At 42.0% G+C, this 13,079-nt stretch overlaps 1 protein-coding gene across 5 annotated transcripts in view; it reads left to right on the top strand.

Moving 5' to 3' along the window:
* The window catches only part of CAMTA1 (calmodulin binding transcription activator 1), a 2,097,701-nt gene that overhangs the window by 1,146,555 nt on the left and 938,067 nt on the right, over positions 1–13,079 (top strand). For all 5 annotated transcript variants that reach the window (XM_075328219.1, XM_075328220.1, XM_075328218.1 and 2 more), the window contains exon 5: positions 6,386–6,457. In XM_075328219.1, coding sequence (XP_075184334.1) covers positions 6,386–6,457 — 72 coding nt within the window. The remainder of the gene's footprint in view (positions 1–6,385; positions 6,458–13,079) is intronic.

Genomic DNA, 13,079 nt, shown 5'->3' with positions numbered 1-13,079 from the left:
GAATTCTTGAGCTTACATCAAGATAACAGGATAACGTAGAGCAATAAAACTTACTGATCCTAAAAACTCTTCTTAAGCCATTGTGAGGCTAGCCACTACTTTTGGGAAGTATGGACAGAAAAGTAGTCAGGAAAGCCAGAGTCTAGTAATGGAAGGACGCGTATGAGCACAAGGAGAAAACAGGGATGTAGTCAAATCAATATCCGAGGGTCAGAAATCCAGGAAAGCATGTAATAGATTCAGGGTAGAAGCAGAGACGTGGTCAGGGAATGGTCCGAGGTCAAAAAGGCACGAGGTCACAACAGGAAGGGGGGACAGGCAGAGAAAAGTCAAATAACAGTCCAGGGTCAGAGAGCAAAGATCAGAACACTAGCAGAGACACAAGCCAACAGTACAACTGCAGAACCAGAAAATACAACTGGCGAGGTCCTGGGCGAGCATGCTCAGTAAAGAAGCCTGAGCAATTACTAGGAAGGTGGGACACCTGAGTAATCAGCACCGACATGAAATCCTGAGCTGTCAAACAAACTGCTAGTTTAGTAACACAGGAACGTGCAGCAGAGCATCTTCAAAAGCAAGATGCTCTGGAGCAAGGAATCGTGAGAGCCATATTTAAAGATAACATTAGTATTGTACTACAAAATCACCTGACTGATTCCTTTTAAATCTGTCTTGGTCAAAGCAAGAGGACTTTGAGATGTCAGGTTACACAGCATATTGAAGTCTATGAGAAGGGAAGAGCAAAAAATGAGGAGCAGGTTGAGAAAACAAGAAGAGGCATAGACAGGCAGATTGTGCTGACTTTTTTGAGTAATTTGACTTATCCCAAAACTGGACTTCACAGTCATACTGCTGTCATGGTTCTGATCCATAGTGTTCTGCTCTCCAGCAGAGCCAATGTTCTGTTTTGTATTTGGTGTCGGTGGATGGGTGGCTTCCCGTCCTTGGTTCCTGCACTGGTATTGGGAGGGATCTCTCTCCAGGCACCTCATTCTGTGTGATTGCTGTGCTTCATTAGGAAGCAACCTCACCCAGAACGTTGCCAGTTGTAGTTCCTGCCTGCAGTAAGTGCTCTGGCTCCAGCTTGTGCTTTGATCTTGTTCTCCTACCCCGAGCCTGTTGTTACCCCTTTCTTCCTGTGTCCCTGACCCTGACGTTGTTCCCCGGTTCCTGACCTCTGGCTTGTACCCTGACCTCAGCTCCGCTTTCCACAGTGTATCTTACATGATTTCCTGGCTTCTGACCTCCGACTTGTACCCTGCCCTCAACTCCACTTCCCTCTAGTGTACCTTATGTGGCTTCCTGGCTTCTGACCTCCAGCTTGTGCTCTAACCTCGGCTTTGCTTCATACCTGTGTTCCATACGTGACCTCCTGGCTCCTGACCTCCAGTTTGTTTGACTTCCCTGTCACTAGTTGCATCAGGTGACACCTAGTAGTAGTTCGTCACAAGTGCTATATATTGGCATCTATATGGTTGTTGCTGCTGTCACTCATAAACATATGTTAAACAGAGGAAAATAGCAGGAATCCTTCTCTATGTCCTGTACTGTGTATCAGAAACATCATAGCGGCTTATCTCTACCCATTAGTTAAAAAAAAAAAAATAGAAATAGAGCTTGCAGAGGAGAAAACTCCAGGATGCAAGTTATATAAGAATTGGTATTACACACACAATGGTTTATATGAAAAGTTACCTAAAAGGACAGATATCCTTGAAATTAGTTGTCCCACGTCATTATATTGTGCTTCCACATGCATCAATCAATATGACAATATAACAATACATGGGGGTCATTTCTCTTGGCTTGCACGCAAATTTTCCGGAGTAAAAATGTTTCAAATATTGTTGCAAAATTAGCAACGTTTTGTGATTTTTCCTATTTAGAACACTTTTGAAGTGCACAGAATATAGATCTATGAAATATACAGTACAGACCAAAAGTTTGGACACACCTTCTCATTCAAAGAATTTTCTTTATTTTCAGGACTCTGAAAATTGTACATTGACATTGAAGGCATCAAGAATATGAACTAAAACATGTGGAATGAAATACGTAACAAAAAAGTGTGAAACAACTGAAAATATGTCTTATATTCTAGGTTCTTCAAAGTAGCCACCTTTTGCTTTGATTACTGCTTTGCACACTCTTGGCATTCTCTTGATGAGCTTCAAGAGGTAGTCACCGGAAATGGTTTTCCAACAGTCTTGAAGGAGATCCCAGAGATGCTTTGCACTTGTTGGACCTTTTGCCTTCACTCTGCGGTCCAGCTCCCCCCAAACCATCTTGATTGGGTTCAGGTCTGGTGACTGTGGAGGCCAGGTCATCTGGCGTAGCACCCCATCACTCTCCTTCTTAGTCAAATAGCCCTTACACAGCCTGGAGGTGTGTTTGGGGTCATTGCCCTGTTGAAAAATAAATGGTAGCCAAACTAAACGCAAACGAGATGGAATAACACACCGCTGCTAGATGCTGTGGTAGGCATGCTGGTTCTGTATACCTTAAATTTTTAATAAATCCCCAACAGTGTCACCAGCAAAGCCCCCCCACACCATCACACCTGCTCCTCCATGCTTCACAGTGGAAACCAGCCATGTAGAGTCCATCCGTTCACCTTTTCCACAAAGACACGGTGGTTGGATCCAAAGATCCCAAATTTGGACTCATCAGACCAAAGCACAGATTTCCCCTGGTCTAATGTCCATTCCTTGTGTTCTTTAGCCCAAACAAGTCTCTTCTGCTTGTTGCCTGTCCTTAGCAGTGGTTTCCTAGCAGCTATTTTACCATGAAGGCCTGCTGCACAAAGTCTCCTCTTAATAGTTGATCTAGAGATGAGAAGGTGTGTCCAAACTTTTGGTGTACTGTATCTTTGCATAAAGTAGCAAGAAAAAAAAAATCACACTTCTCACTCCTGTAGGTGGATGTGATAAAAATAGGAGACATAGCTATACACAAAGGCATTCTATAAAAAGATGTAACAAATGTATGAAACATTGTGTAACACTGATACATTTGGCAAATATAAGGCGAACACAATCCAAACTAAGTCCCAAAATCCCCCATTGTTTCTAATCATTTATTTTAAAGAAAAAAGTGCAAAAATAAAAATTGAATTTGGTCTTGCAGTTAGTAATGATTGCTTTGATCCATTTCTTATATGCACAATATGGACATGTAGAGAATTTAGATTGGGTTTGGTTTCACCGTCGCTCTTTGATTCCGCTCTGATCTTCATTTACAATTTACTGGAGCCGAGAGCTTGTACATTTTACACTGTTAAATGCAAAATGTGATTATTTTTTTTTTCCCTTTTGCATACCCGAAAGACAAGAAGCTCAAAAAGCAAAAAAAAAAAAAAAAATAACCCTGAGTTACAACATCATTAAATGACTAATGAACATGTAGCACAAAGCGTCTATATTTTCACAAATCATTTTAATGTTTGAGAGAAGAGCAAAAACACCTTGCGCAATTAAATGTAAAATAAAATAAAAAAAAATAAAAAAAAAAAAGGCGCGACATGAAACTCTGCTGGAGAGAATTATTTACCCTGAGCAAAGCAATAGAATGAGGAATGCCAGCCATGATTAATGATTTTCCTGCACAAAATTTGAAAAGCCAACTTTCTTCAAGTAGAAGTTTGATCTGGACTGTAAGTTTGAAAATCTGCAGGGAAATCGAGCCGGGGAGCTCGGAAAGGGCAGTAGTTCAATAACTTCACCGCCTATGATGAGAAATATATCCGTGTCATAAATTTGAGCTGCCACCTACATCTAATATTGAAGGTCATGACTTTCTTTTTTGGATAAACGTAGAAGCACAAAAATATATTTTTAGTACATAGATGTATGTCACGCATTGGTATAAAAGTAGAAACAAAAAATGCCGAAGGGGAAATGACATCATCAATATCTGTAAAAGTGCCGCCCAACAATGGTGTAAATTTAAAGGGACTCTGTCAGCAGGTTTTTGCTATGTAATCTGAGAAAACTATAGTTTAGGAACAGATTCCTTAATTACAGCTGTGTTTTGTAGTTTCAGTGCAACAACTATTGAACTGTATACAAGTATACAACTGGTTGCATGCCTCCTAGTCCAACCACATTCCCAGCACTGATTGGCGACTCTCTATTACCATACAATGAAGGCAAAAAGCTGTTTTGTGAACGAGGATATACACTGGAGATGAAAATTAGAGAACTAAGTTAGAACTTAGTTTTTTAAGAAATAAGGTAATCTATATTGATGAACATTTGAGTTTTTTTGTCAGGGGGGCACCATGCCACCAGAACAGGGTTTTACAAAGATCCAAAGTTTATCACCATAAAACCTTCATTTTGCCCAAAACGTGATGATTATAATTAGAGAACAGCAATGACTGTAGCACAGAGAAAGATTATAACTGAATCTAAAAGGTAACAACAGTCACCAATCAGTAGGACGTGTACCGGCCGTCGCTGTGAGTGACTTCAGCACATCTGCAACCACAGGGCATCACTAGTCTCTCACACTGCTCTGGTGGGATTTTGGTCCATTCTTCTTCCTGTCTCTTCCACAGTTCTTTGACTGTTGTGGGTTTCTGGGTTATAACTTTGTCACCAAGGATTTTCCAGAGGTTTTCTATTGGGTTTAGATCAGGACTCTGGGCGGCCATTTAATTGTTTCAATGTTTTCTGTTTCAAGGAACTGCTTTACCCATCTTGCTGTGTGACAGGTGGCATTGCCCTGCATGAAAATTGCTGGCTGATTGAGTGATGTACACAAGTAAGGAACCACGTGTTGCTGAAGAAGGTTCTGATCCACACTTGTATTCACTCTACCATGTTGCTGTATTAAAGGTCCAACTCCTGCTGCAGAAAACATTCCCTAAACCATGACACTTCCTCCACTGCCTTTCACTGAATTCTTAACACACTTTGGGTTCAGTCTTTCCCCACTTTGTCGACAAACATAATGTTTCCCATCAGACCCAAATAAATAAAACTATCTTTCATCACTAAAATGACCTGTGGACACTTCTCTTCTGACCACACAACATGCTCCTCCCTAAAGGTGAGTCTAGACTTGTGATTCTTTCTGCTAATGAGAGGTTTGGTCTCTGCAGAGTGGGCTTTCAGTCCAAATGCTCTTAAATGTCGTGACACTGTATGATGAGACAGATCCTTACCCCGTTTAGTGCTGAACTGGCGAGCAATTCCAGCTACAATGTTGAAATGATTACCCATGGAGATTCTCCGCATTATCCTGTCCTCTATTGTTTTTGTAATTTGAGGGCGACCAGCCTTCTTGGGGGCCTTGAAAGAGTTTAGGATGTTGTAAAGATGCAATATTCTTGAATTCACAGACTTAGAAAGACCAACTTCTCTTGCTATGGCTAATAGGGTCACCACTTTGACCTTTATCTGGACAACCTGCTGCCGGAGGGGGTCAGTCACTTTGGAACGGCACACCGTTTTTGAACAGTCAGTGCAAACTGGAAAGTTAGGCTGCCAGTTATATAGGGTTTATCAAAACATTAAGGAAATTAGCACCAGGTGCCAGATTAACACCAATAACTTGCAGGTATCTGAAAGTGTTCTCTAATTTTGTTCAGGGTTCTTTTCCATTTATTTCATTTATATGTTCATTATGTGAGTAAGAATAAATTAAATGTATGAAATAAGCTTAAAATACTGCAACTCTACTTCGGTTAGGATATACGGTAATCACATAGGATGACACAATGACTGCAATATTTAGGAAATTGTGTGTTCTCTAATTTTGAGCTCCAAGAGCTGAGTTCTGCAGCAGAGAAAACTGTGACTTTATCATAGCTGAAGCACCCACTATAGTAAGTGACATATTGCTGTAATCAGGGTGTGAACCTCTACTTAATGCTGCTGTTAGATTTCATAGCAAAAACCTACTTTCAGATTCCTTTTAATAGCACTGGTTCCTTCGGAGTAAATGGACCTTTAAGGCTTCTTAATCATTTAACTCCAGTAGTTACAATCCTGCTAAAACAAGTCCATTTCCCAAAAATAGAGCTTGTCACTTTCATTTGTCGATTTGTCTTCCCATATAAGAGAATAGTGTCATCATTATGTCTGCGAAATATTAAAAAAATGGCTGTGGTTTACTAAAAACAATTTGGCTCACCTGTGACGTCAGATTTAATAAATAAGGTATTCTCGTCTGCTTATTGGATAGCACATGAGCCAGTAGGCAAAAGGACCCGTGTCATGCCCCACCCATGAGGAGCCTGCAGCAGGTATTACACAGTGTATTGGAATAATAATAGATAGAATGTGATTGATTGCAGCATATAATATGAAAACCTTACTCTTGCTTTGTCTCACTTGGATTATTAGTATTTTTATGGGGTTTTTTTTATCTTTTATTCCAGTGTCTATATGGCTGCTATGTTCATTCGTCTATCATCCCAACTTTCCACAGAAGGTGTTACTGGCTTCTACAGGTAAGAACAATTGGATTATTCTCTGCTCCTGCCGATGGTTTGGATCTGGATGACGGTTGGTTGTTAGGTTGGCATCTTATATTGGCTTGTTTTTGAAGATTTTGCAAGTTTAGTTTGTTTTCTCTTGTTGTAGTGTTTGACCTTGAAACACATTGTGTATTGATTATATTGAGGTTTTGTAGTGATATATAATTGTGATAACATTGTAGGGGGTGGAATACTTCTTGGGACATTTTTAAAAATGTCTTTTTTTGCATAATGGATTTGTATTTCATGTATGCAGTGATATTTAATAAATCAGATTTTTTTTTTTTACATTTATAATAATCTATGATGTTTATATAAATATAAGCTTAGTTATGATTATCTATGATGTCTTCGATTTTTAAGTGATGTCACAGCTTTTGGATTAAACTGCAGCCTATCACGTGTCTACCACTTAGATAATAGTTGTGCCATTTAAAGGGAACCTGTCATCCGAAATTGAGCTTTAAACCTAAACGTTTCCCCCTCTGCAGCTCCTGGGCTGCATTCTAGCAAGGTTCCTGTACTTTTTGTGCCCCCTTATAAACCAAATTAAACACTTTCTAAAGTTGTACCTTTTTGTCTGCAATTTTTGTAAATTCTCTATGGGGGCGGGCTCTCTTGCGTCCGTTACTGTCCCTCCTTCTGGTTTACGCCATCCCCCATTGCTTCATTTCATAGATCAGGACGCCGCCCACTGCGCCCGAGGTCCCGTGCACGCAAGGACTGCTGGTGACGTGGTCGCAGGCACGATATTATGGGCGGCGCTGTGAATGCATCACAAGTGCCCGCCCATAATACCGTGGCCGCGCTCTCCCCTTTGCCTCCTGCGTTCTGCGCAAGCGCAAATGATCCGACGTCACCTTTCCCATCTTGCCCTGCAGCAGGAAATAGATGGGAGGAGCGGATCAGGCCACCACAGGTTACGAGGAGACGCTTGCGCAGAAAGCAGGAGGCAAAGGGGAAAGTGCGGTCACGAGGTTATGGGTGGCACTTGCTAATGACACTCACAGCGCCGCCCATAACCTCATGCCCGTGCAAAACGTCACCAGCAGTCACATGTGCACACAGTGCAGGGCACCGCTGCAGTCGCACAGCACATGCGCGGGACCACGGGCTCCCAGGGGCGGCGTCCTGAGGTTTGAAATTCAGCGTTCGGGGGCGGCGTAAATCGGCAGGAGGACAACAACGGACATCAGGCAGCCCGCCCCCATGGATAATTTTCAAAATTTGCATACGAAAAGGTACAAGTTTATAAAGTATTTATTTTGGTATAAAAGGGGCCACAAAAACTATAGGAAGCTTGCTAGAATGCAGCCCAGGAGCTGCAGAGGGGGAAACTTTTAGGTTTACAGGTAAATTTCTGATGACAGGTTCCCTTTAAAGGGAATCTGTCACCAGATTTTTTTTATACCCTATAATATAGAGACAAAGTCCCTGATTCCACCGATATGTCCCTTACTGAGCTGTTTGCTGTCATTTTGATAAAATCAATATTTTCTCTGCTGCAGATCTAGCAGTTATACAAATAAATATGCTGGACTACCTGCAGCACCAAGTAGTCCTGTAATGATAATCTCCTGCTGATTAAACAGTGATTTTAGAAAAACTACACTAAAGTGACACATCGCTGGAATCAGGGTTTCTGTCTCTACATTATGCTGCTTTCAGATTAGGTGGGAAAAACCTGGTGACAGATTCCCTTTAAGAAAATGGTTTTACTCTTTGGAAATGGTTATTAGTTCATGTCCACGTCAGACACAATGAAAACAACTTAATGATATACTACAATAAACTGAAAACTGTGGTTATATATATATTTTATATTTTATTTCATGAGAAAGTCATCATAGCATTAAACACTCTAAAATAATACATTTCGTTGATGTGCCCTTCTCATAAATTTGACTGGATACAATAAATAATTATTAATAATGTATTCCTTCATGATCATCTTTTTCCATTTAGACCTTGTAGAAAGAGCAATTTTTATTACTATAGTTACCCTAAAATGGTTGTTACATATTCTTTTGTGAAGAGTGCCCTGCTCCCTGCCTCCGAGCTTCATGATTTCCAGGGGATACTGCTCTCCCACATGATTGACAGTTCTGACAACTGGCCAAAACTGTGCGCTCTCCAATATTGCACGCAGTAAGAGAGTCGCTTTACAGCAAGGGAGGAGCAGAGGAGCAATGAAGCTAACCAGATCCATTGATCCAGCCACATTCAGAGCAGCACTTACAAGCTCCATAGCAATGAATTTGTAAGCGCTCCCTTCCTTATATAGGAGATCAGCCATTATTGATAGAGGGAAGGATTTTTAATAATGAGTGAATTGCAAACTTTCTTGCTTTTACAAGCAGCTTGAAATTATAGACATTTAGGATTATGAAATTAACCCTTTCAATGGATTTTTCCATTTGAACGGAGTACGTCCATCATTTGTTGCTGCACCAATGATTATGGAACGCTTTTCGTTTTTCATTCTGTGCCCTTCTGTTGCACCTTTACATTCAACAAAATGTTCCCTTCTTCCAATTTGGTGTATACCACAGAACTTCTCTGTGGCCGTTCAGTTTTTTCTAAGCAAATGCAACCGAATTTTGATTGGCCAGCACAATAGAAGACAAAAAGATTTGTTTTATATGAAGATACTGAGAACTCAGCAGCTATTGTATCCCTTTTTGCAGTGGTGTTGCTGCGCCTGCATCTCTTCCTGCTGTTATGTTGCTTCATCCCTTGCTGCCGTTGTGTTGCTGCATCCCTTCCTGTGGTTGTGTTGCTGCATCACTTCCTGTGGTTGTGTTGCTGCATCCCTTTCCGCAGTTCTGTTGCTCTGCCTGCATCCTTTCCTGCTTTTGCGTTGCTTCATCCCTTCCTGCCTTTGTGTTGCTGCATCCCTTCCTGTTTTTGCGTTGCTTCATCCCTTCCTGCTGTTGTGTTGCTGCATCCTTACCTGCTGTTGTGTTGCTCATCCCTTCCTGCTGTTGTGTTGCTCATCCCTTCCTGCTGTTGTGTTGCTGCATCCCTTCCTGCGGTTGTGTTGCTGCATCCCTTCCTGCTCTTGTGTTGCTGCATCCCTTCCTGCTGTTGTGTTGCTTTATCCCCTCTTGCGGTTGTGTTGCTGCATCCCTTCCTACTGTTGGGTTGCTGCATCCCTTCCTGCTGTTGTGTTGCTGCATCCCTTCCTGCTGTTGTGTTGCTTTATCCCCTCTTGCGGTTGTGTTGCTGCATCCTTTCCTGCTGTTGGGTTGCTGCATCCCTTCCTGCTGTTGTGTTGCTGCATCCTTACCTGCTGTTGTGTTGCTGCACTCCTTCCTGCTGTTGTGTTGCTCACCCTTCCTGCTGTTGTGTTGCTCATCCCTTCCTGCTGCTGGGTTGCTGCATCCCTTCCTGCTGTTGTGTTGCTGCATCCCTTCCTGCGGTTGTGTTGCTGCATCCCTTCCTGCTGTTGTGTTGCTCATCTCTTCCTGCTGTTGTGTTGCTGCATCCCTTCCTGCTGTTGTGTTGCTCATCTCTTCCTGCTGTTGTGTTTCTGCATCCCTTCCTGCTGTTGTGTTGCTGCATCCCTTCCTGCTGTTGGGTTGCTGCATCCCTTCCTGCTGTTGTGTTGCTGTATCCCTTCCTGCTGTTGTGTTGCTCACCCTTCCTGCTGTTGTGTTGCTCATCCCTTCCTGCTGCTGGGTTGCTGCATCCCTTCCTGCTGTTGTGTTGCTGCATCCCTTCCTGCTGTTGTGTTGCTGCATCCCTTCCTGCTGTTGTGTTGCTCATCCCTTCCTACTGTTGTGTTGCTGCATCCCTTCCTGCTGTTGTGTTGCTGCATCCCTTCTTGCGGTTGGGTTGGAGCGCAGCAGCACAGGAGAGTAGCAGTACTGGAGAGCTGGAGCAATGGACCCAACTGTGTTACGGGTGATGCACTGTGTTGCTTTTTCTGCATTAGTTGATATTTTGACCAAAACATACAAGCTCGCAACCCAAGTCAAAGGTTCTCACTGTCTTGTGAGTCCCTACACTAAAAGTAAAATGAAAGCAGGGGCTTGTTCCTCTTTAGTGCTCTGTTTTACTGATAAGCAAAAGGGTAACAATGTTTTGAACTTGTGACTTTCAGGCTCCATATCTCACCATCCACTACAGCTTTGAGCGTTAGACTACCATCATTTTATAGACAATCATCTTGGCTATCTCATACATAAATTTGACTTGCAGTTATGTAGCATATGATTAGTTATGCAGATTCTTCTCATGTTACTGCATTGTCACTGTTTTGCTCCTTTATCTTCCTGTGTACTACAAATTACAACCTGTTCTCACATTCCATAATAGCTCAGTGTGCTATTAGGTTTATTTTCAAGTGAAAGGTCACTGAGTCGAATCGAGGAGCAGCCATTAAGATTTCCCAAGAAAAGAGAAACAGCATCATCTAGCACATCGATAGCAGTCTCTTAGCCAAGAAAGTTGCCAAACTACATCATGTGAGGCCATGCTAGTTGTAAGAATACAAAATGAAGTGCATCAAATCATTCAAAAGCCAAGAGGTGAACGTCAAGGCAAAATATTGGAGTCAACAAGTCGGCTCATCACAAGGTCTATCAGTTCTAGCGCGGTGAACATGGCAGTGGAGGTGGCTCATATGCTTCATAATAGTGAGGGCACAAATGTCCATGCAAGCGCAGTGCGATGCACATTACACAAGTCTGGAAAGGTGAAGAAGCCTTGACTTCAATATTGTCATAAGAAGCGTCGGCAAAGAAGTACAAAAAGTGGAAAGTAGAAGATTGGAAGTGGGTGATTTGGAGATGAAAGTCAATAGAGGCTCTGATGGGGCAAATGGATCTGGAAGAAACAAGGGAAAAAGGGGCTAACGGATCGAGAAATTGAAGGAATCGTCAATTTCGGTGGCGGAAGCCTGATGATATGAGGTTGTTTCAAAGCCAAAGGCGTTGGGTGCTTGACCAGAGTCGATGGTGGTCTCAATGTTGATATACTGTATATGTGAGGATCCTACAAGATGAGATCCTTCGTGCACTTGAGTACTATGGGTATGAAAAGGACCCCATAGTGTTCCAGCAGGACAATGACCTGCAGTATACGACGAGACTGGAGAAGAAATGGTTCAATGACAATGAAGTAGAGGTGCTGGATTGTCCCCATAGTCCACAGGCGTCAACTCAATCCAACACTTGTGGGTAGAGCTGAAGAAAAAGCTGTACCGACCAGTATACACCAACATTGGGACCATGTGGAAGAGACCTGGGATCAGATTTCGGTGGAGACATGTTTGAATATGATCAAGAGCCCAGAAGGATTCAGACAGTGCTGAAAACCAAAGGAGGATTTACAAAATACTAATAAAATAATAAACATTAATTTGATTTTTAAGAGCAAAACAGTAACAATACAGTGACAGGACAAAAAACTACAAAACTAATCATATCCTAAATATCTGCAGGTCAAATTTATGTATAAGATAGCCAAGATGATTGTCTATAAAATGAAGGTCGTCTCACGCTGAAAGCTGTAGTGGATGGTGAGATATGGAGCCTGAAAGTCACAAGTTCTTATAAAGTTACCTTTTGTATCGTCTTTACCTGTGTGTGATTTGCGCTCAATTGCAAGCTTCATTTGTGTCCACTTCTAATACTGAGCAATCACCCCCTCCATGGACTGGTAGGTTGAGAGCGGTTGTTTCATCAGTATTTTTGCACCTTTGTTGCCTCCTTGTTTACTAAGAGGGTCTTCTGCATCCTGTTTGTGCATTAGTTTCTACCGTGGCTATTTTGCTGTTTATACTTACATTATTTGTAATTTTCTGAATTTTTTTAGGCTGCACTTCTGATTTTACTGCCATACTCCAAAAGCAGTAATGTAGCTCCCACCAGAATACTTTGAGCCAAACTGCAGCTGTGACCTTCTCTGTAGGCGTTTGCTTTTTCCCCTCTATGATGTGGCCATGGTTTGATTGGTCAACATTAGAGATGAGCAAATCTGATAAAATCTGAATTTGGCAGATTGCAAACATTTTCCAGGGAAATTCAATTTACAGCTAAACTACTATGTATCCATGGGACAACCCTGAAGATCTGACACTTTGATGCAATGTACAGTGTCAGTGTGCAGCTTGTATAACAGGGTAAATTTGGAGCCCTCTAAATAACAACACACAGGCAGTAATGTCTAAACCACTGGCAACAAAAGTAAGTACACCCCCAGTGAAAATGGCCAAATTGTGCTAAAATACCTATTTTCTCTCCCCAGAGTCATGTGACTTATTAATGTTACACAGTCTTTGGCATAAATGGGGAGCATGAGTGTTACATTTGGTGTTATCGCTCACACAATCGCTCATACTGGTCACTGGAAGTTCAACATGGCTCCTCATGGGAAAGAATTCACTGAGGATCTGAAAAAAATAAAAGATGGAAAGATGGCCGAGGCTGTAAGAAGATGCCAACACCCTGAAACTGAGCTGATGCATCGGTGGCCAAGACCATACAGCGGTATAACAAGACAGGTTTCACTGAGAACAGTCTTCGCCATGGTCGACCACAGAAGTTGAGTGCATATGCTCAGCGTCCCATCCAGAGGTTGTCTTTTCAAA

Source organism: Anomaloglossus baeobatrachus, chromosome 11 (assembly GCF_048569485.1).
Source record: "Anomaloglossus baeobatrachus isolate aAnoBae1 chromosome 11, aAnoBae1.hap1, whole genome shotgun sequence".
NCBI classification, from domain to species: domain Eukaryota; kingdom Metazoa; phylum Chordata; class Amphibia; order Anura; family Aromobatidae; genus Anomaloglossus; species Anomaloglossus baeobatrachus.
The sequence above is the reverse complement of the archived record's forward strand: the minus strand, read 5'-3'. Positions and strand labels throughout refer to the sequence as shown.